The sequence below is a fragment of the Aquila chrysaetos genome, chromosome 2 (genome assembly GCF_900496995.4).
Source record: "Aquila chrysaetos chrysaetos chromosome 2, bAquChr1.4, whole genome shotgun sequence".
Classification (NCBI taxonomy): Eukaryota; Metazoa; Chordata; class Aves; order Accipitriformes; family Accipitridae; genus Aquila; species Aquila chrysaetos.
Window position 1 is genome coordinate 25636560 of NC_044005.1, and position 26510 is coordinate 25663069.

A 26510-nucleotide genomic window follows, 5' to 3' on the forward strand; every position below is an offset into this window, starting at 1 on the left:
GCTGCACAGCAATCCCTGCCCGTCTGACTTGTTACTTATGGTCCACTCTTCCTTTTGACTCATTAAATTTTTTGACACAGTCCTTTGCTTTATTCAGTTGGCTGAGTAAGGCTGTTTGCTCTGCCAGCTCACAGGAATAGTATTCCTGAGACCTAAAAGGAAACTTAGAACTGGAATTTGCTGTTCTGAGTTTATTTGGCTCCTCTGTTTTGCAACTGCATAGTCCAGAGGCACAAGCTGCAACCACCTGTATACACGGGTGTCTCACGTCACACAGAGCCATATCAGAGCTGCCCGCCGGTGTGACTCCAGGCGCTCTGTGGGATGCGCTTGGTGCTGCCTGTGGCAGCAGCTGTGCCCGGGGCTGGCACCCCCATGCTGGGACTTGTCTCCATGGATGTCCTGGGATCTTCTGTCACTGCAGCCCCATGGTGAGCGTGGCCTTCCCTGCCCCCTGTGCTGTGCCAGAAGGGGCCAGATGCTCCTCAAACACCAGGTTACGCTGGCCGCACGCTAAGGGCAGCGTGGGTCCTGGCAACACGATAAGGTCCCATGTGCAGAGGAGCACTGCAGCCGCTGTGTGAGTCTGCCTGGTCCTGCACGAGTCAACTGGTGGGTCCCTTCATGTTTTTTCTTCCCGTGTTTCCAAAACCAAAACTGAAACCATTGCATTGTAAGGGTTTGTGCTAGTTGGGTTTAAGGACAGATGAAGTAACCAGTCTGCAGGTACCTACTTGTGGAAGGGGTTTGGGCTCTAATTGAACAGATAACGTGGCAGTGAGATCCAGTGCCTGGCAGGTGAAGCAGCTCATCCTCTCTAGAAGTAAGGCATTAGCAGATGAAACTCCTCCGTACGCAGGTGGGCAGGGAGTGGAGGGTGCTGCCCAACATGCACCCTGTGAGTGTAGGCTGGTGGACCATCTGCACCCTGTGGCACAAACTGGTCAGTATAATTCAATCTGTTCTGTTCAAAGGGAGAGGACCCAGGAGGAAAATGCCAAAACCTGACTATGGCAACAGGCGAAAAAATCCTACAGAAAAAGTTCTACAGTATGTGGTCCCCTAGTACACTTCTCTCTCACTTGCTCACTTATTTTCTTTTTTCATTATAATATCTGTTGATTTCCTCATAGATCACTTCAACTCTGCAAAAGCCCTCCCCTCCTTATCCAGAAAAAGCTCAGCGGCAAGAGGGGTCCCTGTGCCTCTTCCCCACCAGCACTCCTAACTGCACCTACACTGAAGCAAGTCCACTTGCACAAACACCCAAATGCTGAACAGGGGTGTTTGCTGCTTTGATCACTAGGTCCATCCTAGCAACACCACTCTCCCCCCTGCTGCTGTCCCACAGCATGAGAGAGGGGACACGGCCCATCCCATCTTAGCTGACGGCTCTGTCTCACTGCATACCGAAACCAGGTGAAGAAAGAATGCTTTTCAGGCAAGTCCATACCCGCTTTAGTGGCAGTCAAGATATGGGAGTGGCCGCAGACAGCAAGAAAAGGAACAAGGTCTCACACCCAGCCTGCGCTTGTTACCCCTGAGCCTGTGTTCGCACTCCTCATTACAAAAAGCCCTTTTGTCCAAAGGTGATCCAGAGATCTGAAGCATACTGGACACACACTGCTGCCTACAAATAGGCTGAAACCAGGCTGTGAAGCTCTCCCAAGTCTTCTTGAGGGAAGAAAACTGTCTTTCACAGAAGCTAATTCACTTCTGTTAGGAACTCCATGTCAATGTCAATTTGCAATGAGATCCATGACAGAGGCTCCAAGATGTGACTATAATACAGAAAAATAACTAACAATAGTAGCAAATCAGAAAGAAAAGGATGAGACCATTCTCTCAAATTCATCTGCTTAAACCTGTTAAATTTCCATTGTGTTAACTGTGATTTGTTCTCATTGTTTCAAGTTACATTCTAAGAAACACCACAGCCCTTCCCTCTCAATTATGTTGGAGGAATCAAAGGTCATACTCTCCCACCTCTTCAGTGCGTGATTAAACATGTTAGGCTGTTTCCTTTCTACCAATTAACACTCCTGCAACTCAGAAACCTCTGGATGCCTCTCCCTTCCAACTCCCTCACCAAGACGTATACAAGTTGTATGATAGTGCACAAATACAGATGCTTTGTGGTTTGCAGTGCACCTTTCCTCTGGTGGTGCCTGTGTGATGTTTGGTAACCCAAACTTTACTAAGATTGATAATACCTACCCTTGAACTAAAAACACAGTGTTAAGTTTACCTGGTCTTTAAATGAAGTATGTATTTCCAAAACCTGTCAGAAAATACTCAAACTCATAGCCAAATATATGATGATTTTCAAACACAGCCACAGGCAGCGTTAACAGACTGGCAACTTCAGCTGTCAGGGAAACTAGCTCAGCAAGGCAGCCAAGCATACACCTATTTTTAATCCCAAATTTAAATCCTATTGACTTAAGCTCCGCCTGGAGCTTGTCTGCAGGGTTTCCTATCAGACCCTTCATTACTCCGGTGGACTTGAGCCAAGATAAACCTCTCCCAAGTTGATCCTAGGCAGGAAAGGGCATTACAGTAATTAACTCTGACCTCCAAAAAAGCCATTCTGGAGTTTCACCCAGGGGTTCTCCCATCAGACTGGCGAGGGATTATCTTTCACGCATCCCATCACGACACAGCCCGAGGCCTGAGTGTCCTGGGGCAACCCCCCGGGTCTTGAAGGAACTGCTTCACTCATCAGCTCCCTCGATTCGGACCAGCGAGGGCAGGCGAGAGGCTCCCCGGCTACCTCATCCCACCCTGGCCCTCTCCCCGCTCCAGCGACCGGGGTGCCCCAAGGGAAGGGCCGCTGGCGGTAATGGAAGCAGCACCCGCCCGCGCACCCCGCGGCGCTGCCCCCTTCGCGTCAGGGAAAGCGTTTACAGACGGCCCGGGCACCCCCCCGGAGGGCAGGGCTGCCTCACACGGCCGGAGGCTCCGCACCCATCCTGCCCGGCCGCAGGCGGGCCCCGGGCGGGCGCGCCCACAGCCACGCAGCGCCGCGCAGCTACCGGGACCGGGCCGGGCCCGCCCCGCGGCGCGGCCGTTGGGGCCCCTCACGCGCCGCCGCCTCACACCCCGCCCCGCGAGCCCGCCCCGGCGCCTGCCCACTGACTGCCGCCTCAGCCACCGCCCTGCTCCTCCCTCCTGTCATTGGACAGACCCCGCTGTTCCCTCCTGCCCCTCCCTCCGCCCGCGCTGTGACTGGCTAGCTCATCTCCCCCTCTTCGTTCCCGGTTCCATCACTGCCAAGTGATTGGACAACTTTCACCCCCTGGCTCCACCCCCTTCCGAACTTTCTGCTTTGCGATTGGGCAAGCCCATTCCTTCCCCTCGCCCCCCTCCCATCTGATTGGCATGCGGGGTTCTCACTGGGCCCTGTCCCCCAGGCCCCGCCCCCCTCTCCCTGGGCTCTGCCGCCAGCCTCGCGCGCGCGCTGATGCCTCTTTGTGGAGCCCGTCCCCGAGCGTGACGTCTCCGCCGGCGATTGGGGGAAGCGGCGGGTCGCGCTTCCGGTGCGGCGCGGCGCGGCCGGGCGGGGGCGGCGGAGCGGGCGCAGCGCAGCGGGGCAGAGCGGAGCCGGCGGGATGGAGCGGCCCGAGCGGGCTGCGGCGGCGCTGGGCGCCCAGCCCCGCGCCAACGGCTGCAGCGGCGCGGCCCACGGCGCGCTCCGCAACGGCTACGTGCGCGGCCTGCCCGCGCCCGACACCCAGGTGTGTGCGGCGGGCGCCCTCGGCCGCCCGGGCGGGGCCGGCACCGGCACCGGGGCGGGGGGGTGCCGGTCGCCCGTCTCGGGGGCTGCGGCGGTGGGCAGGGCTTGTGGGCCCGTCCCCGGCGCTTTCTCCCAGGCGAGCGCCGCCTCGGTGCTTCGGGGTGCTGCCGCCCCGCTGCCTCGTCCCGCCGTGCGAGCCGCCAGTGCTCCCCCGGGTGGGCTGGGGAGCCGGGGGAGCCTGCAGCCGCCCCGCACGCCGGGGCTCCGGGAAGCCGCCGAGGTGTGGTTGTTCGGGAGTTCGGCAGAACTTCGCGGGCCGGCGGGGGTCGGGTTTGTGCCCTCCCCCGGCCGTCGCTTGGGGTCGGGAGGGGGCAGCGCCTCGGTCACGGGCCTGCCTCGGAGGGCTGCGCCTGCTGGGCCTTTGCTCGCCAGGCTGGTGAGACTTCCTGTGAAACGGCTGGCCCTCGAGTCATTGCTCTACCTTTACTGCAAGGCTTTTGTTAGCAGCAGAGCTTTAAACTTAAACCTCGCTGTACTGTCGTAGGTCTGTGCTTTAGAAGAAAATATGTTAGCAGTTCTTCGCCGCTGTTTTATCGTTACAGGTGTGACGCGCAGGGCTACGGGTACAAGTAGGCTTGAGTAGGGACTTCCCTCTACAGAAGAGTTAAAGGTTGATGCAGCACTTCCTATCCAGCTGTATTAACACCCTGTGACGCGAGTGTGTATTTGTGCTTTCAGATTTCCAGTTGTTTCTCTCCAAAACACTAAACTTTTGTGTTATAGTGTAAGGTACTTTATGGTTCTCATTAAGGCAATCTCAGCAGTATGGAATAGGTCTTGTTCCCTTGGATGCCTAAAGCTGCTTGGGAAAAGCCTTCCTCAGTTCTCATCCCTCCTGTTGCTCCTTGTTTTCACTCCTGTGCTGCCCCTTCTGTTTTTTCCAGCGTAGGCTTGTGCAATCACTGCATGAACCAGACTGAGAACTGATGCAGGATAAAATGGAAGTGTTTGGTTTTTTTTCCCTGAGTTAACTTTAACCCAGGATGCTTACTGTATTTCTTTCATTGGATGGACACTTGTAGTCTTGCCCTGGCACTTGGGAGGCGATAGTGCAGTATTGAGAGTGAACAAATGGAGGAGGAGGGTACAATACCTTCGTTTGGTAGCAGTGTCACCTTGTACTGGTTCAGGGAGCTATAGCACTTGTAGTCTTGCCTTGCAAACACCAAGCACTGCCTACTATAAAAACAAAGGTGTAAATCTTTGCACTAAGACCAAGCATGGTGGTGGTGAGTGTTCTTCTGTGAGCGTTTTTTTTTTTCCCTCTGTGTTTTTTAAAGAAGAAGATCTGAAAACAGTTATGTTCTTCTGTTTCACAAGAATAGAAAAGCATGGTAAGGAAGATTTTTCCTCAAGGATTTTGTTCAGCTGTGTATCTGGAAAACGTGGGAGATGCAGCATGTGAATGGAAAAACCATCAATGTCAAACTGAGGAATCTTAAAAGCCTGCTGTTTTATGAGACTTTTTATTCAGTTAGTAGCTTGCCTGTGATACTATGCTCAGATATGTCTTGGAAGCCTGAGGCGTTTGAGACGACTTTTTTCTAAAGGGGGGGAAGGCTCATTGGAGAAGTGGTCATGAGAAATCTTAGCAAAAAGTCAAAGTGTAGTGGCATTGTCAGAGGATGCAAGATGAATTTAAGACAGTTTTATGTCTTTCTGGCAGCTGCTTTCTGGTCAAGCAGAGATTTATAATTAGGAGTCTTGCATTCTTTTCTCCATAATTTTATGTGGGCCAGATGGCTAACTTTCAAAATGAGGATCTAAATGAGAACCTGACTGGAAGAAGTGACTGTTTAGGGGTACTAGCCATGTAGAGCTTTCTCAAATAGCATCAGTGATGGGAGCTTGGAGCTGCCAAAGATATGGTCTCTGGGGTATCACAGATTTGGCTACTTGATTGGCCTTTGGGGTTTTGAATTTTGGTTGTTGGGCCTTTACACAGGAGAAGGGAAACATGTTAATGCTTACCATGTGTTGAATACATTTGTCTGTGTATGTATATATCTATACCACATACAACACTTGAGAATCTGCAAGTGGAGAGATCTGTGGAATGCAAAGTAACCAAGTACCAAAAAGGAGGCAGCTTACATGTGAGAGTGCAATTCCTACTTAGTAGAAAAAAACAGAAAAGTAATGATGGGGGGGGGGGGGGGGGGGGGGGGGGGGGAAGGTGCTTTTGCAAGAAAGCCTATGATGGGGTCCTTGAGACAAGTAATAGGCAAGAAGAGATCTAGATAAAATGAATATATTGATGGGAAGAGGAGGGGGAAGGAAAGCTATTTGTATAAAGAAGCATCGCAGTCACTCGTAATTTATCTGGAAAAGCCTGGAGCTTGCGAGAGGAGAGCTTAGAGGCAGGGTAGTACATCACCATGCCCTTTTGTAGGGCTTGATAGTGCAGGACAGTTTTACCCATTTTTAACGATGTGAAAAAAGGAGTCTGCCCCTACCTAGGACATCTCTGCTGTGGTTACCTGTGTAAATTTTGTGGTTGTTTTTGTTTTTTTTTTTTTGTTGGGTTTTTTTACCCTAAAAAAAAGTTTAGATTCAGGGGTATTATTCTTACAACACAGATTTCAGGCTTTCCTTACAGCTCCCTCCACAGAGAGAGACTGGTATTTAACATAGCATGGGCTCTTTACTGTTATTCCAGCATGAGCAGAAGAGGGTGAAATTGTTCGTCTTAATTTTTAAATAGGTTGTATTACTTTGTCTCCTGCTGGGATCTGAACTGCTAATCCTTCCCCTTGGTAAGAGGAGAGGGGAACTTGCCACCTGCTAAAACTGTGTAGTAACTGACTTTGGCTACCTTGGAGATTAATGAAGTATCATCAGTGACTAGGAAAGTAATAATTTGAAGTTAGGGTTTCAGCATATTAGAATAACATTCTGTTGAAATACTAAGATAAATAACAGCTCTTTCTTTTCCTGTGTTCAAACTACTTTGATTCTGCTAACAGTTAATCTGTTTAGAGATTAAAATTCAGTGAATGCAATGATCTCGCTATAAGCACCTTAATTAAAAGAGGTTGAAGAACCATCTAGCAATTAAAAATTGTGGGATTTTACACAAGAAATTTTACAGAGAAGTAAGTAACTTATTTCTGACTGTGTATAGTTAAGGGAGTGCATGGTTAGGAAGAATAGTAATCTATGGATGGTTTCAAAACTGATTTAATGCTTCAGTGTAATACTGCACTATGTAAGATGAAAGCCTGACATCTCAAAGGGTATTGTCATGACATGAGGAAATGAACACAGCCAGGAGAAAGAAAGCAAATCTAAATAAAAGAACAGTGAAGTTACCTCTTCAGGTTGTGCATGATTCCACTTTTTATGTCCTTCTGGTCTGTTGGAGAGAGTGTTAAGTGAGTTCAGTAGAAAAATGGTATTTAGGATCTATCAAGACACTTGTGGGAATAATAAAGAGTGCAGGGAAAATTGCTTTTTCTTTCTGCAATGCAATTTTAAACTGGAATGTATTTCTCCATTGGAGTGTTTTGCTCTGAAGCAAATGGCTAATGGTTTTCTAATACTGCATCTGAAAAAAAATGTCATGCTTAAAATAGGGAGATTGGGACACGTTTAATGGAACAAGGTGCCCTTATTTTCCATGATAACTTATTGGAATCTACCTATTATTGTGAACAGATTTTTAGTAGTGTGGGTTTTTTGACTCCTTAATTGAGCTTTTCACCTTAGAATGGTTCTGTTACACTTCTAGAAGAAGAAATAATCTCAAACTAAAAAAATAATTGGAATATAGGTTTTAGATATCAAGTTCTTAATTTCTGTTGTGCGTGGTATCTTCAAGTCAGTTAGATAAGAGCTGGAATAATATAAACAAATTTTAGTTTCCCTGGTGTTTCTAGAAGGTCTTCAAATGCCATGCTGTAGCAATCTCCAGATAGCTTATTGCATACTTGTAATAAGTACATGATTATTGCATGCTTTTGTAAACAAGGTCTCATACTACTTCCTCAGGAAGACAAGGAATAGTTTGGTTGAAGAGAGTGGGAGGACTGTGGGATTTGCATTCCTTTAAAACTGTCACAAGTCCTGAATTCTTACAGCTATTAAAATGGACAGCATAGATTTTTTTTTTTTTTGAAAGCTTTGGTGTGTACGTGCTAAAAACAGCTTCTGTGGTCCTGTGATTTGTGTTTGGTTTTTTTAGAGAGAGCAGTCATACTACTTGTAGGCTCATCTCGTGAGATGCTTCAGGATGCAGGGGAATGGTGGCTTCATCTTGATTTTTATAGATGCTTTTGCTGGAATCCAGGTTAGTGTAACTTCTTTGGGAGAGCACACTTATGAAGATGAGTGCAACAAACTGGAAGTTTTTCTTGTTACAGTGAGTTAGTGGTAGCAGCAATGTGAATAAGCCCTTGTTTCGGATGAATGTTAGGATAAGATAAAGCTGTTTAATAACTGCCCTATCCAATGATATAAAAAGGAATTTGAGTACAGAATTGTGGGGTATTTTTCACATCTGCGTGCAAATTTAAAATGCAAATATTTCTGATAAAAAGAAAAAAAATTGATCCTAAAGAGCTAAATCTCATTAACTTATTCACAAAGAAGTGATCATTCCTCCTTACTCAGTGTTTGTGAGACTGCATCTTGAGTACTGTGTCCAGTTTTGAGCTCCCCAGAAAGATGCTGACATAACCACGTGGATTTGTGAATGCAATGGAGGATCCCCAAGAAGCAGAAGAGGCTGGAGCACATGAGGTATGAGGAGAGGCTGAAAGAGCTGGGTTTGTTCAACCTTAGGAGGAGAAGGCTCAACTAGCTGGCTGGAGGATATAGAGAAGATGGAGCCAGACTTTTGGAAGTGTGTGGCAATAGGATGTCATTTGGAAGAATGGGAGATTTTGATTACATACAAGGAAAATAATTTTTCCATGAGGGTGGTAAAATATTGGAAGAAGTTGCTCAGAGAGCTTGTGGAACCTCCATCCTTAGAGGTGTTCAAGACTAGACTGGACGTGGACGTCGGCAACCTGCTGTAATTAGACCTGCTTTGAGCTGGGGATTGGACATGATGACCACTGGAGGTCCCTTCCAACCTTGGTTATTCCATGGTTACAGAGATAAACTCCTGGATTGCAGGAGAGTTTGCCCTAGACATTAGCGTTTAATCCTTGAACCCCTATGAAAATGTGTGCCTTAGGATTTGTAGCATGTACTCTGAGGCTTGAATCAGACCTGGGGAAGGAGATTCTTACTTTCTGCCTCTTGCTTGGCTTTTTGATTGACTGCATTTAGTGTGCCAGTAATGTAAAACTGAAGTGAGTAGAAAATTGGCTGGCCTAGAAAAATGACAAAACTCTATTTCTGAAAAAGTATACTTGTGCATGAGGATACTTTTCTAATACCAAATTCAATTATGAAAGACTGTAAGCCTTTGTGGAGGGAATAGCTACACAACATCTTATCTGGCTAAATGAAAATTTGAGGTCATCCTATTAAATTCATAGATGTAGTGCCAGTGTTGTACTTGTTGAGAATTTGTGTATCTGTACTGGTATGAAAACAAACACCTATGGTAGCTGTTGATGTGACTGGCTTCCCTTAGATTTGAATATGTGCTACTGAGATGTCAGTTTGGATGAAGTGTTAAAATCTTTCAATTATATTGGGACTGCCATTTCAAATTTAGCTGGTGATTAGCCTTAAATACTAGAATAAATTGTTATAAATATATGCAAGGTCATTTTTTGTTATTGTAATTACTTAAGTGATATGTCATGTTGTATTTTCCTGTCTTAATCATACAGCAGAAATGTTGTTTTCCTAAATGTCATGCTTTCAGTTTGTTGGCAAAAAAGCTTTATCTTAATTATCTATTGACTTCAGTTCCTCTGGGAGGAACATAAAACATTGGCCCAGCTTCAACGAGGTTTCCAGTTTTTTTGCCTTCATTAAGAAATCACTCCTAGAAAAAGAACCACTTTTAATTGAAAAATATAGTCTTGAGGAATACTTAGAGTTGAGAAGGCAGGAGTTGAAAAGTTTAGGAAGTAATGGGGTTTAATGTCTGTAAAAGTAAGTGAGAAAGAATTCTAAAGTACGTTAGGAACGCTTTCAGAGGTATCTGAGAGCCTCGAGATTCACTTGTTAGTGAACCGCTACAGACTTGTGCTGTCTTCGGAAATCTTTATTGTAAAACACATTTAGTAATTAAGCATGCAGTTAAGGAATTCTATGTCAAAATGCTGTACACCTAAAATCTACTGAACATACTGGATACATATTAGATTTAAGGTAAACTGTCAGAAAAAAGTATATTCTCAGTAGGATTCAAATTGTCAGCCATATGTAGCAAGCAAAAAAACCCAAACTTAATTGCATCATTCACTTGCTAAAAGGAAAAAAAAAAAAAAGCCCAAACAACACTTAAACATTATGAAGATTTATACTGTTTGTGTAGATGTGGCAAGTGCATCCTAACAAAGGAATGCCAAATTTGTTGGGAGTAACTAGTTGCAAACCAAAATATTTCATAATACCTGCCAACAAGAACAAATATTTAATTAGGAATACACTTGAGTGTTAAAGTCTGTTTTGTAAAACAAGTTTCCCTCCTGTGTGGTTTTTTTTTTTTTCTTTTTGAAAGCTTAAAATGTGATTCAGATCGGTTCATTCTAATTTTGATAGTAAATACTTGGTCTTTTTACCCATGCAACAGTCTGAGATCTGAAGTATAAGAACAAAGCAGTGCAAGGAAAAGGGCTGGAGGTGACAGCAAAATTACCACAGAATACCCTAACAGCTTAGAGCAGCTGCCTGTGTGGAGTTTTCATTGCTGTAGTGCTGATTCCCTCGATCCTTTATGATAAACATGACCGCTTTTGAGAGTGGAGGCATCCTGTATCTTTCCATTTCATTCCCTATAGTTGGCAGGAATCTTTGACAAAAAAGCAAGCAACTCATGGAAGTGGTCTTTCACATTATGTTTCTAAAAAAAAAAAAAAAGCTGCAAAGTTGGTAGTAAAATTTCTGCATTATATGTGGTGTGTGGCAATGAGAAGCTACTGAATTTTAATAAGAATTTAGCAAAGTTGTGTTCCTGCATAAATAATCCTTTCAAGGTGTTTACATAACGTCTGCAAAGTTCATCTGATTTTGTTCTTCCTGGCAGCATGAAATGAGATAGCGTCTTTAATACAGTGTTAGGGTTTTCCCAGGGTAGCAGCATAACCAGTTATTGTGTGCTTCTCTCTTAGTGTGTGCTGTGCATTTTGCACTTGTAGCATCTTCTCTCCCTGAAGTATATGCCTGCCATGCAACGTCTGTACCCAGATTCCTGTGATAAATCCTGTGTGTTGTCTACAGTATTGTCTGCAAATGTTCCTGTGTTTAAGCATGGCTTTTGTCTTTTCATGAAACTTTTCCTTCTGTAATGCTTTTGAAAGTTAAGTGTGGTACCTTTCAGTCTGAGAGTGTTCAGCTGCTTCTGCGCTCCTTTGCATCTGCTGATTTTTACCACGCTGACTTTGTTTAGGATGAGTTCTTATCCAAGTTGTCTGCTGACATAGGTATAGCAAATATACTGAAACCCCTTTTTCCTATTGGTTTTGAGAAATAAGTTTTTAATGAAAAGAAAGTCAGGTTCAGAATAATGCCAATCTCATATGTGACCTGTTTTGGGTGCTGGCAGTGAAAGCGTAAGTAACACTAAAATCTGTATCTGTTTGCTGGTTTCATTTCCTCCTTTGTAAATCCATGACAGGGTGAGGTATGGTGGTACATCTCTGAAGATCTTACTGTCCAAATTTAGAAGATGGACAATGGTGAAGTAAAAGCAAGTTAACTGCTAACTGCTGTTTATGAATTGCAGTTTTTTTAATGCACTGATAAAGGAGTTATCTTCACATCTAGTAGGATAGTGGAGGTTGTAATCAATAAAGCATGCAATTGGATACATTCTAGTGTGAATTTAGGCTCAGTGGAGTGGCTTAAATGAGAACTATTTTTGTGTAGATTACACTATTCAGTCCCTCATGCTGGATGACCTGTAATCATGCTAAGGTAACTGCAAAAAGGGTATTGTGTGAGAGGTTTTCCATATATGTTGTTAAAGAATTTTAATAACTTGAGATAGGCAGAAATACCTTTTCTGTCTGTGGAGCTGGAGTCTGCTTCTGATGGTACCTGACCTTAAGGCACTGCAAGATCTGATGCTGTCTGGAGGCCACCATGGTCTTTAAAGCATAACTTTGTGCAGCAGTTGGGTAAGAACATTAGGTTGGGTGTGCTTGTGCTGCATGTGCATACATCCACAGTCCCATCCTCTGCCTGTACTAGACATGCTATTATGCTACTTATAATGCTTCTAATTTGCAGGATGAACTAAATCTGAAGTCAATTTTGTAATGTAATGTCTTGTGAATGGGAACTGTTTGTTACTGGGTTGGGGAGGTGATTATAATCAGACTCCCTGATGTATTCTGCTTAGGCAAATGCAGTCCTTTCTAGCAGTAGTTGTATGATGCTGCTGCTCAGTAACTGTTATGGTACTGTTTTATGTGACTGGTTTCCCCAAGAGCTTGGCCCAACACAGGCATTACCTGTGGCTGATTCAGAATGCCATCTCTTTGCTGCCTTCTGTAACCAGCTGGGTGGTGCTCTCTGATTTTTCTCCTGCAGGTGAGTTTCGTAATGTGCTGGTGCTCTTCACTGTATGTGTGGTCTGGGCAGTACAGGAAAGAGAGATACAGGTGAGCATACACCTGCTTTTTTGAACCACAGGCTTAGGTGAACCCTTACTTGTCTTTGTAGTCTCCACTTAGGTATGCAGCATGTTCTGGTTCAAAGATCATGGCTCACTTTATCATAAGACTTGTTGAAACCATAAAACTCTTAATCATGCATGCTTCCCTCCCCCGCCCCAGAAAAAGAAATGGATCACTAAGCTGTATCCACCTTCTTTCTTGGTCTCTGGAACTGAACTTGCTGCTCTTCGGCAGCAGGCTTGGAGCTCGCAGCATGTAAGCCTTCATTTGAAGGCTAATGTGTGGATTCATATAAGGCATTCCTGGAAAAATGAATAGACTTTTATCTAAAATGTGGCTATGAATGTCTCTTTTATAGGCAATACTAGAGTGTATTTGTAGTCACCCTATGGTTCATCAAAAGTGTGTGAAATTGCATTCAGAGTATTTCTTTAATTTTTAATTCAGATAGGATAGCATAGAAGCTTCTCAGTTTACATGGTAGCTGACATAAGAGTATAAGGATGTATAAGCACATTGGTAGAAAAACACTGGGAGGTGAAATTGGTTGGAGTATGCATTGAATCAGTACAGGTATTCCCAGAAGGGCCTTTCTCAGTGAAATGTTGGTTTTGACCATGTGGAATAACTTGTTTGGTTTTAGCATTTGTCACAAGCAGAGGCACCTCTAAAGACCTGGAAAAAATTGGTATGCTTTTATTCTGATTAAAATTGTGTATAGGTTTGGATTTGGGTTGGGGTTTTTGGGGGTGGGGGGTGTCAAGGACAGTAGGGGTTTTTTGTGTTTTGGTTGTTTTGGTGTTTGGGGTTTTTTTTTTTTTTTCTTTATTAGGTGACCTCAGATCCATACCCTTAGGATGTAGCCTTTCGTCTCTTCCAGATGAACTTCCAGTTACCTGGGAAAGACATGAAAAGTTTGGTGTCATCTCTATTTATTAGATACTAGGTAATTTGTGAAGTAGTCACTACCAGTTTTCTGTCTGCTTATCCAGAAGTCAGCTACTAGTTGACAGCCACAGGTAGCAGGTGTGTCGTGTACCTGCTCCTGAATAGCTGCTACTCACAGCCTGGTCTGTCAGTGTGAGGACACAAAATTTGACTTTAATTCATCAAGCAGTGAAATTGTGGTAATTGGAGCTTTGGTGTATGATCTTAATCAGATCTGGATGCAATAAACTTCTATGGTTTCATGAACTGGAGCAATCTCCAATCTTGAGAGTAATAGAGAAGAGAAAGCATTTGTGATTTTTCCTCTGCAACATTGGTTCACCAAGCCCATTGACTGTCATGGTGCTGCTGCTCCTCCTCTATCCCCAAACTGCTGCTGGTTCTTGTTTGCTGAGATCTATTGAATGAGTTTGTGGAGTGGTGCTGTAAATACTATTAGGGTCTAATAAATAATGTTCTGCAAACCATTATATTTCCAACCTGGATCAGTTCAGTGTTGGAGGGTCTCTATGCCGAATATCAGATTAGCCTTAGTTGTGCAAGCCAGAGGGTGATGCAGATAGCTCAAAGTGGGAGTGAGTGGGGCAGGGGCAGTTCCTTTGGCTGACACTGTTCCTGACAAAAACAGTGTATGAACCTGTGGCCTGCATTAAAGCTTTAAATTGCCATCATCTGAGCTGCAATGTGGTAAGCAAGTGTTCCTACACCTGTTTCAAATCATGGTAATTTTCTAACTTAAGCCACCACTGTATGCAGTATGTTTTAAAACTACTTCAGTATTAAGCCTGGCCTCAAAGTGCTGCAAGTTAGTTATGTGCATCTGGGGTAAGTGCTGTTGCTAAATGAGAAGTTCCTACTGTGTCTTTGTTTCCACGCTTGTACCAGTTCTAAAGTCCCTACAACTATGGTGACGAAATCGAGCATTTGCTCTAAGACTTTTTTCTGGATGTCCATGTTGGTAAAAGGTAAGAGGCAGAAATGAGTATCAGGAGGAAGGTGCTGGTGCAGTTTATACTCAGTGACTGCATAGCTATAGCATAATCGTATCCTAAGGGCAGACTTTTGCTTCTGAAAAATTACTTTCAAGATATTAATGCCAGGCTTGAAATACAGACTTGCTCCAGCACCTGAGATGAGCAGGTGTCACTTTCCAAATAATGTAGTGTCTGGTGAGGCCAGCAAGTATGTGTGTGTTTATTGATTCATCAGCTGTTACAGAGGTTAGTACGACTTTGGCTTCCTTTCCCATATGATAGTATGAGTGCCATAGGTGAATAACTGGTTTTATTCTGTCTGCTGGCCCCCACCCCTCATTAATTATTTGGTGTTGGCTTTTTTGATGTATTTAGCATCAGCTTCTTTCCTAGGTGTTGACGTTTCTTTGATGAGAATATTTTTTAAAATACATTTCTTATTATATCTGGCTGTAAGCTGCAATTTGAGTACAGTCTAGAGAAATACGAGCAACATCCTAGATACATACTTGTCCTAGCCCTTTCTTCAGCATGGTGTTGTTATTAATACAGGCATTTATTGAAATGTATTATCTTGGTTTCCTTCTTGTCTTCTAGCTGCTCCCGTGCACATCTGGCAACATCTTTCATATTATATTTGGATACCAGAGAGTTACAGAATTGTATGCCAATCTTAATCTGTTCAGGTTACCTAATAGGTCGTAGCTTTCTTAAGCCTTGGTGTACTGGCGAAAATAAATCTACTCTGCAAGGAGTAAGACTTCTCACCTTTGATGCTACAGATAGGGGATTTATGTCTTGGAGAATGTTCTTTCACACGTAGCTATTCTTTTATAGGGTAGCTATTCTATAAATTTTACGAATACAAATAGCAATTTGCATCTAATGGCAGGCTTTCTATGTTTTGATACATTGACTTTTGAGATCTGATCTTCAACTTAATTGTTTGAACAAGTAGTCTAGTTAAAACCATGATGTTTCCCCCCCCAGCGCTGAGGGAGCCATTGCCTTGTATCTGTGAAGTTTTTCTGTAATAGTCACAAGTATTATGTATTACAGTTATTGTACTTGAGAGGGATATGCACATGTAGTCAAGCTCTTACCATCTCCTGAAGATACATAAGTAGCAAGATTACTTTTATTGTGGATTTTATGCAGAAAGCCTTGCTTTGTTCTGTGTGCTGACATATATGCAATGCTGAGGCTGTATACAATGACTTTTTTGTCTGTGGTGTCATGTCCACCTCATGGATGAGGACAGTGTTTACGTCAGCGTCTTTAGGCTAATGGCTATGGAGACACATAGATTATGCTTGTTTTGCTATAGTAATATAGGCTTCCAAAGTTGAATCTATTTTGAGATTTTCCAGTTACTTTTTCAATTCTCATAATCCTGAGAATACATTGTTTAGATTAATAAAACTATTCATTTCTATTTTGGTTTTTCCTGTAGTGTACCTGGGAAGCCTCGCTGTTTTTTTTTATTTGTGCCTACCTAGTTCTTGGTGAAGGGGAAAGGCGTTTTTTTTCATTTTGGTCAGCCTGGATGTAAGCAAGGCTCTCTATGCAGCTTTGCAAGCTAAAGAACTTTAATGAGATGTTAGATTAAACTGCACTAAATTGGTAACTGTGACTTTGGTTATATCAACAACTTAGCAATCTCGTATATGGAGACCGACAGTATTTATCGGTAATGGCTGAACCTAGCTGGAAGAACTTTGAGCTGAGCGGGGGGATGCAGAGCTTATAGCTGATCGGAGGGCCAGGGACTACTCTGAAATGGTTATCTGTCATTTCTTGGATGAATGTCTCACAACTGCCTCTCTTTAAATTTTTACTATAGGTAAATCAAATTGTGCACAATGGAGGATTATACAAAAGGCCATTCAATGAAGCTTTTGAAGAAACGCCGATGCTGGTTGCTGTGCTGACCTATGTAGGCTATGGTGTTCTCACTCTCTTTGGATATCTGCGAGATTTCATGCGGCAGTGGAAGATTGAGAAGTGTCAAAATGCAACAGAAAGAGCAGAACAAAAGGTAACCACTGGGAAATAATGGTCAGTGGGAAATTATGTGGCTGAGGCTATAGCTTGAGCGTTTCTTTAGGGACCAGTGTTGTTCAAAGTTTTATGCTGTTTTCCTTGTCTTCTCAATGCCCCAGATATTATGCTAGTACTGCTGTGTCATTAAACAAAGTAACATTTCTTTTAATTGGGTTATTTTTTGGCAGAGCAGTTCCCTCATCTGGTTCACTGCAAAGGTGCATCAATAGTTATATCAACATACTGAGATGCCTCAGCTGCAGAAACAAGGATTTGGGGTAAAGAGACTACATATGCCAGCATCAGCAGCTAAATAAATGCTTATCAAAGGGTCTGGTTTGGGTTTGACAGCATTGGGAGGCTTTCTGATGCTGCTCTGGTAGCTGTGTTTTGATTTGGAAGCATGCTATTAATTCTGTTTAGCCTAAGCAGTTGCAAAGAAAAGCTTGTGGATGAGAACCTGAGCACAAACTGGATGACTTCAAATTCATCTGGAGTCCAGAGTACTAGCAGGTTAGCTGGTAACTATTCTGAGGTACTAACTCCTGACTCACTGATAGCAATTAAAAAGAATTAATTCATAATAAGACCTATTCACAAAAGCTTCTGTTACCAGGTGAAAAGTCTTGCTTATTTCAGCAGTTAGTCTGGAATAGATAATCCTAATTTTGAGTAGTTATAAAATATTTTTAGAGGCTTTTGTTCCCCACAGGAATTAATTACTGTTAAGAAAGCTAATGTTTAAACTTGCAGTTTGCAAGCTATTTTCTGCTAACTCTTAGTGTGAGCCGTCTTAGCACAGTGTGAATACTGGTGAGCTTTGCTCCAAAGGTAGAGTGAATTGGCTTACACTTGCTGATTGGGGTTCTGTTTTTCTCAACTGATTTGGGGAGCCAATCTGGCTTATAAAATGTTAAGGGAGTTTGTTTTCCAGCTGCTGGTTTCTGGCTCTCTGTGCAGCCACACAAGCAGTTGGCTAGCAGAAGATAGGGGAGGCGGGAAGGACATCTCACTAATGCAAACAAATAATCAAGGATGGAATGGGGAAAGAAAAAAAAGGAGTGCTTCCTTGGAGGCTATTTTTGGAGGCAGCACTGGATTGAAGTGCATGTCATCTTATGTTAGATTAGCTAAGATGCAGTAAACTAACCAGTGCCTAAAATTACTTCACAGTAGCTTCTTTGAGTGAGCGTTGTGAGGTAGAATGAAGCTGATTCATAGCAAGGTGCTTAATTCCAAACCAGAAACATCCTCATAGGAGTTTAATGAGTAATAGGTATTTCATATTGGTTAAAAGTACAGGAGTTTAAATTTACACCATTTCCAAAACTGACTTCTGGAATCTGGAAGTAAAAATCTTGGGTCCCTTTTAACAGTTACAATATCTGAATAAGGATTGCTGGTTAAATCTCAACTTGAAACTTGATGTGTTCATTAATGTTATTTGAGCTACTCTGGTTTATGTCACCTGAGAACATGACACCCTTGTCTTTTTCTGTGTATAAACTAGAAGTTGGTACAGGAGAGAACAGTCAAACACTTGCAGAAACCTACCAAGACATTAGAATAAAGGTTTAAATATTGGTCTGTACTCATGGTACTTGAGGATTATAAATCAGTAACTGAAGTGTTGGTGTAGTTACTCTATACTGTAGTTGTTATTTCTGTTGCACAGTTTTTGTGAAATGTATGTTCTGTTACCAGTATGTAAGATGCAAGACTGCTTACAGTAGTCCTCTTCTGTGGGAGCAGTCATGACACTTACATGAGAGTGTACAAAAGGAGGACCTTAGGCAGTAGGTCTAATTTGGGAATACATTATTGATATTAGGCTCTCAGTAAAGATCGTCACAAAGGACGTTGAAGCACAGGGTTTGTTAGTAACTGATTATCCTAGTTCTGAAAGAAATTTAGCCTTGACATTTTTTATAAATTAATTTAGCATTGCATCTTACCCTGAAAGACATTCACTTAAGAAGTATACCTCCCAGACAGATTAATCGAAACCCTTTGAGTTTGTATGTTGGTCATGGCTTGCAGGGAAGAGAGGCATGTATTCTGTTCTTGTTTTGTGGATATGATGACTGTGGATGGAGCTAGTAAGAAGTGCCAGTGAATATTGTGTAAGAATGAAAAATATGAAATCCTGTTTAAAAAAGTTTTGGTGTTGAAGAAGTCTCAGCCTAGTATACCTCCCCAAATCACATTTCTAGTGCTTAGGTTGGAATAGCTGTTTCTGATATTGGACAAATAGAAAAGCGATCATGTGATGTCTAGAATATATAGCACTTATCCTCACACTTTGCTGCTTTAAGCTTTGTTTGCCTGCAAATGAATTGATGAGAGCACATTGCAGCGTATCTAGTGTGGGAGCCAGGTTTTATTCTTGTGTGGGTGGGGTTGCTCAATGACTTGTTTTGAAAATTTCTCATGATTTTCAAATATCTGAATCTGTCAAGCTGCTGGCTGACAGCCCAATCATCTTTTGGTAAGGGAATGCAGATACTAGTCTGCAGAAAAGGCTCGGAACTTGCACCTTTTGGTTTTTTTATTAATACATGCACATCAGAGGAGCCCTGCAGTTATCCTGGGGTGGTCTCTGGCAGATTTGTGACCTCTGTGTGGAAAGTAACATTTTTATTATTTAAATTCTAAAGAGCCAACTAGATGATTATGATTTTCTTAAGTATCAAGCAGAAGGGTTAGCTTTAACTTTTTGAAATAGTTCATAATTGCTTAGGTGAAAAGCTCAAAGCAAAGGCAGTAGGAGTAGCTGTGTAGCTGAACAGTGTGATGACCTGCTTTGTGAGCAAAACAAAATTATGTAGTGCAAGGAAGTATTTCATAAAGGGCTGAATGAACTTGTCCTGAAAGTCATGGAATTGAAGTATGTGGATTTTCTGTGGTGAGTTTCTGCAGGTGATTGCAGTTAAAAGCATAATGTAAACTTAGGCCCAAAATGTATTAATAAAAACAAACACCAAAAAAGCCACCTTCAGTTTTTGTGTGTTTTGGAGGGCAATTTATTTTAGTAGAGCAAATCGTTCCTTAAATTGTCACTCAATATTGTAGTCTTAGAACATGCATCAGAACTATAAACCGAAAGCATTTGCATTGTGCAAAGCATTTGACACTGTCCCACATGACATCCTTGTCTCTGTATTGGAGAGACATAGATTTGATGGATGGACCACTCAGTGGATAAGGACTTGGCTGGTTGGTTGCACTCAAAGAACTGCGGTGAACAGGTTGATATCCAAGTGGAGAGCAGTGATGAGTGGCATTCCTCAGGGGTTGGTATTCGGACCGGCACTGTTGCTGGTGACATGGACAGTGGGATTTTGTGCACCCTCAGCAAGTTTGCCACCGACACCAGGCTGTGTGGTGCGGTCAACATGCTGGAGGGAAGGGATGCCATCCAGAAGGGACCTTGACAGGCTTGAGAGGTGATGCCTGTGCGAACCTCCTGAAGTTCAACAAGGCCAAGTGCAAGGTCCTGCACTTGGGTTGGGGCAACCCCAAGCACAAACACAGGCTGGGTGATGAGTGGATTGAGAGCAGCCCTGCGGAGAAGGACTTGGGGGTGTTGATTGACAAGAAGCTCAACATGACCTAGCAATGTGTGTTTGCAGCCCAGAAAGCCAACCGTATCCTGGGCTGCATCAAAAGAAGCATGACCAGCAGGTCGAGGGAGGTGGTTCTCCCCCTCTGCTCTGCTCTCGTGAGACCCCACCTGGAGTGGTGTATACAGCTCTGGGGCCCCCAATATAAGAAGGACATGGACCTGTTGAAGCAAGTCCAGAGGAGGGCCACAAAGATAATCAGAAGGCTGGAGAACCTCCCCTATGAGGCTAGGCTGAAAGGGTTAAGGTTGTTTAGCCTGGAGAAGAGAAGGCTTCAGGGATACCTTATAGCAGCCTTCCAGTACCTAAAGGGGGCCTACAAGAAAGCTGGGGAGGGACTTTTTACAAGGGCATGTAGTGATAAGACAAAGGGTAATGGCTTTAAATTGAAAGAGGGTAGATTTAGATTAGAGGTAAGGAAGAAATTCTTCACTGTGGGGGTGGTGAGGCACTGGAACAGGTTGCCCAGAGAAGCTGTGGATGCCCCCTCCCTGGAAGTGTTCAAGGCCACGTTGGATGGGGCTTGGAGCAACCTGGTCTAGTGGAAGGTGTTCCTGCCTTCAGGCAGAGGGGTTGGAACTAGATGATCTTTAAGGTCCCTTCCAACCCAAACCATTCTGTGATATAAAAGTGACCAAACTAATTTAAAGAGCAGGCTTTCCAACAGGTTTATACTGGGACTCTCTGACTGTGGGTAAATTCCTTGGAATTTATTAGAGCCTTGCATTGAGATTTAATGATTCCAGGAAAACCTAATATTCGCTCGCCTTTGGAACACAAAAGGGGTGAAGAGGGACAGGCTTTGCTAGTACTGATTTCCAGGAAATAGTCTAATGGGGTTTGGCTTTGTTTAAAATATGTGCAACTGGACTTTTCCTGGAAACCAGTGTTGTGAGCACATCCTCTCTGAAGCATTATCAGTCTGTTTTAGGCGTGGGTAAGCGGCAAGATTAACAATTCTGAATTACCCTGGAATCAATTTATGCATACCCAATGTAATGTAATGTCTGGTCATACAATGTAGTTAAATCTGCAAAATGCTGTAGGATTTTATAGGCAGGATGAAAATAACTTTTACCTTTCTTCTGATCTCATTTGCCTGTTGATTACTTTGTATGTTTTGTATACGGGGCCAACTGTGCAAATGGGGTAACTCTCTAACGTACCTTTTCATGCTCAGTAGCTTGTCCAGTCACAACATATTTCTAGCATCTGGGGTTTTCAAACACTTGTTAACATGCATCCACCTGTAGGAGTATCTCAGGGGCAGTAAACTGGAGTCTTTTGCTCAGTGTTGTCTTAGCACCTGTAGAGCTCATCAGAGCCTTCCTGATGGCATAAAGGCTACCCACAGTTATTGCTCCCCTTTTTCTTGACTCATGTAGCAGTGAGATGGAACTAGTCTTTCTTCTTTTAGAAGCCTGAAATTTGTTGCAATTGACTACTTGATTTCCATTCAGAGTCTTTTCTGTATTATCAGGGAATGCATTATGTGAATTGCAGATAAGCCCTGCTGGTGCTCATGGCACCATTTGTTAGCTTAGGTGCAACACTGTGAAAACTTGGCTCTGAAAGCAGCATAATCACTGTATTTCCATGTCTTTGTGCCCCAAGCTAATGGTTACAAAGCTCTCATTATGACCTTCACTTGTTGTAGTATTAATTTACAGTATGATGAAATCTTGGATTCCCGAATCACCTATGCTAAGGTGCTGCAGCCCAAGGGAGAATTTTATTCTTCCCATGTTTCACTCTTTTTTGAAATTGCTGTGCCTTTCAGGCTTCTGGGAGACCATTAGTACTTAGATTTCTTCATCAGGTATCACCTTATTAATAGGGGATGTGTTCTAGGCTTAAATCAACAGGAATGGAGCTGTTCAGGATTTCTTAGCTCCATGTTCGTATGAATTCAAATGAAAGAACATGCTGCTTTTGCTCCCTCTTTTGAAAACAGTGTAACCTTTGCAGTTGTTTGACTGTGTTACTCTTAAGATTGCTCAAAAAATCAGCTCACTCCTAGAATATTTTTCCTCAAAATGAAGTTGTTCGATCTTGGGCAGATATTCTTGGGGTCTGTTATGGTTAGAATGTTGGATCTGAAATAGGATGAGAACTTGATGGAAAAATAACAATAAGCTCTGAAGGCCATTTAAAGGGGACAGTGATTGCTTCCAGCAGTATGATGCTGTTGCAGCACAGCACTGTGGCTGCATGTGCCAAAAATCTGAAATAGTATGGATTGATAGAATTTGTCCCACCTCCCTCCCCAAATGATTTTTTTGTGGTTCAAAGATTGAAAACATTTAATTTCCATGAGGAACTCAAGTGGTCTTTTTGGCGTACTGTCCTCTCTAATCTCCCATCTGAAATGCCACACTGTAGAAAGATGGGGGTGGGGGGAACAAACAAACAAAAAACCCAACCCCCAAACCAACCATGCAAACCATCTGGTCCTGTATGCCAGCTGCAAAAGAGCACTCTCGAACTCCGTAAGTCAGTACCAATTTATAAAGACAAGATATCCCTACCATTTCTCTTTGGTCATGAGAATGTGTTGGTGGGGTCATGGTAACTCTTGGTGGGATTAGGATTACTGAGGAAATAGACAATCCAGTTTTGATTTATGCCAAAATAACACTTCATGCCTGTCCTATTCCAAGGAACTTTCTCATAAGAGCTAGCTGAGGGTGGTTTATTGGGGGGGGGGGGGGGGGGGGGGGGGGGGGAGAGGGGGCAGGACAGACAACAAAGGGGCTGGCATTAAGTTGATGCCTCACTTAGAGCCCTTTGCTATCATCTTACAGCTTGATACCCCCAAAAACTAAGGCTAGTGTCATGTATTAGACCTTAATTCCCTTACCCATAATTTGTTTCTTGAATTCTTGTTGACTTTTAAGACACCTTTTTTCCTTGTCGTAATCCATTAGGTTCAGAGAACTTCTCTACTTCACAGTTAAATCACTTTAAACTTAGTTATACTGTTGGCTTGTAAGATCATACTTGTGTTATATATCTTGGTGGTGTCAAGTTGTGCGTGATTGTCTTTAGCTCACCAGTTGAGCTTGTTACTCTTCCTGCTTTGTCAGCTTGGGTTTCAAAATAAAACATGTTCTATCTGTTCAGTAATCTGAGGTGAGATTGGACTGTATCAGCCCAGGCATACCTGCTTGAGTTGTTACAATGACTCATTTTCAGCCTCTGCTCCTAGCCAAGAACCTTGGCTAAAATCTCAATTGTTTCCTGGGTCACATAGTTAGTGTGCTTGACTAACTACTGCAAAACTGAATTCTCATGCAAAGATGGTTAAGAGGAGTTGAAGATGCTTAAAAGGATCTCACTAGATTATAATGAGACATACCAAGTACAAGTTCCACAAGTATTGATCTTCTAATGTGCCAGTTTCTTTTTGATCTTCTCACTTCCCCCACCCCTCTACAAGTGATGTAGCAGAGGGTTTTAGACACTTGTAGATAATTATTTTGATTTTGTGTCATGGATCGGGATCTTCTTAGTATATTGCTACAGGTAACTCTCACACATATCACCACTTTGTAATAAGAGTACAGTAGCTATGTAACTTTTCATATAGGAAGTTCTCAAATGCATTTGTCAATACCAAGATGTTTTTCTCCATTGTGGACGTGATCAGTTTGTTAGTGATTCAGCCTTGAAACCCACTTTCTGCCTGGAACAACGTGAGACTGAATTTGAGGAAGGATAGAGCTGTGTAGCTACTTCAGAAAACTAATGATTTTCTAGGGGTTTGCAGCTTTGTATTAGCTGCCCTACCACCTCGTTAATGTCTCTTGACAAAGAGCCCTCAGAGAAGACCTGGCAGATGTGAAGTAATGCAAAACTATACTTAAGTAGAGGAAGATGGAAGAAATAATTGCCCTTCCGTGCATCTTACCTCATAGAAATCTTGTTCCCACTGTCTTGTCTTTGCTGAGAAAGGACATCCTTGTGATTCCCTGGAGGAGTGATCACTGACTAAATTTGGGTTGTTTTCCCAATGATGAAAATTGATATCTTTGCCTTTTTGGCATGTCATTATACACAGGCAAATCAGAAGGGGGCTTAGGTGCAACTATGTCTGCTTAGAAGTTGGCACTTTGGTGCTCCCATCTTTCCTGTGCAGCTACTGGTAAGAGGATGTAAAGGGGTTGACCTAGATGGTTCTTTTACTCCAAACTGAAAGGATGAAGTTGTTAAGTGGCATAAATGCTCCCAGTTTTGCTTCAGTGGTACAAATGTTAGGCACCATAATATTAGGTCAGACAGATAGTCTGTCTTGCTTATCCTGTCACCAAAAATAAAATGGTCCCTCACCATGTTTGCATTTATTTCTGTTGTGAAAAACAGGAAGAAATGTTATGCTGGCTCTTACCTTTGTCATAAATTCTACTTTTTCCTTTTGTAGATTATTAAAAAGGTTTAGGTGTTTTGTTTTTGTTTTTTTCCAACAGCAGCAAATGAATTATGCATTCTTACCACTACTGAATGTCAAACTTCCTTTTAATTGAATAGTAATAAGGAAATCTCATGACTTTGGAGCATTTTAAGTAGGCCAGAATAAAATGTTCTTGAGTGCTCAGATATCCTTGCTGTCACAGTTAGTTTGACGTTCTTGTGTGTTATCCATTCAAGACAGTCACTTGCTTTTCCTGAAAAACATTGGAAGGGAAGCTAGAATTTAGGAAATGGCTTGCGCAAAGAAATCCTGTGGGACTTAAGTGCCGAGAAGCTGTGCAGAAGAGAGGTGCCATAATGTAGCTTACTAGCTTGGATTCAGAACAAAAACTTGTGGAAAGTTCTAACAGTAACCTCTATATAATACTAGTGCTGCTATATTAAATGCATTTCTTATGTACAGAATGAAATACAGCAGAGTACCTCAGTTTTCAAATTCTTTGTGTGTTCAGTAGAGCAATGCATAGTGTTTGCTGCCAAAAAGCAATTACATGTTCCCTTGCTCTGCTTAACTCTGAAGGTTGAATACAAATCTCTTGCAAAAATTATATGTCCGTGCATTTCACGAAGGGGATTATTGTGTGTTTCAAGAGAGATGCTCTCCTCCACTACCCAGCAAGAGCTGGAAAGAGAGCCAAGGTATTTCAAGTCCCATTTGAGTTCAGAGAACACCACCTCGTTGTGTCATTAGGAGCTCCCAATTCAGTTTCTGTGTTGCTTTCAGCACTCCCTTTCCTATATGTTAGAATTCTTTGGGGCTTTCTAACTTGAAGTGTAACCTAATGCCATGATTGTTTTGTCTAGTTGTGGTTGATGGCTTTTAGGTTCTATGAGCTACCTAAGTTAGATACAAATAAGCACCTACTGTTGCAGAAATCTTGGGAGTGTGGTAGATTTGCAGGTTGAAAAAGATACCATCTAGCAGATGGATTTTGCACTAGCAGATAAATCTCTTCAGTTCTGTTGCTGTCTCACCTTCAAATAATTTTGCACTGGCACGGGTTTCCAGGATTAAAAACACTTTGGGTGGAATTAGTTTTATTTTTTATTTATTTTTAAATTACACCCGAATGACAGAAACAGCTTATTCCTAGTTTGCTGTAATATATATTTTTCCTTTTACTTTGAGTGCTTTTGATGTGTTTCAGGACTTTGTCCCATTGTACCAGGACTTTGAAAATTTCTACAACAGAAACCTCTACACACGCATTCGGGACAGCTGGAACCGTCCGATCTGCAGTGTTCCAGGGGCCAAAGTGGACATGATGGAGAGAGTTTCCCATGACTATAACTGGACGTTCACGTGAGTCAAAATTGAAGACAAGGCTTCCCACAACTATCTTTAAGTAGTGGGTCTATAAGAGCAAGTTGTAGGCTGTGAGGTTAAAGGTGCAGTGAATTGTGTTTGTTTTGAGCTTTCCAGCAGATTGAATGGATGATTTTTGCTCTTTTGAAATGCATCTGGCCAAGGTGATTGTTTTTGTATAATCTTTTGGCTGCTTAGTAAGGCTGCTGACTGTGTTAATATTTCATGGACATACACCTATAATAAAATCAATACTTCTCTGTGTGTGATGACCAGAACCTAGAGTAGATACTTCGGATTGCAGTGCTACTTGTGACTTTGTGTTGATTTAGATTCAGTCCTGACACTTGAAGTAAACATTGCTGCCTGAAACTGAATTTAACATGATTGTCTTGAGTCAGAACTGAAGTAGTCTGTAGAAACTAAATCAGAAATGCAAGGACAAGGATTTTTACAAATTGGAAATGACATATAACAAGTTTGATGTGAAGAGTTTTGCAGCACAGTACTTCCTGAAACTAGTCATGTCTCTCCTCGGCTTTCAAGGGCAAAATAATTAAAACTTTTTTTCTGCTAAACTTCCTTAATCTCCTTGTCACGTAT

General features: G+C 42.7%; 1 protein-coding gene across 1 annotated transcript in view; it reads left to right on the forward strand.

The window, feature by feature from the left end:
* Positions 1-3542: 3542 nt before the first annotated feature.
* SPTLC2 (serine palmitoyltransferase long chain base subunit 2) overlaps positions 3543-26510 on the forward strand; it is an 84011-nt gene continuing 61043 nt past the window's right edge. Inside the window, exons 1-3 of the mRNA XM_029997528.2 lie at positions 3543-3737; positions 16309-16503; positions 25750-25904. Of these exons, the coding sequence (XP_029853388.1) occupies positions 3612-3737; positions 16309-16503; positions 25750-25904 (476 nt within the window). The 5' untranslated portion in view covers positions 3543-3611. The remainder of the gene's footprint in view (positions 3738-16308; positions 16504-25749; positions 25905-26510) is intronic.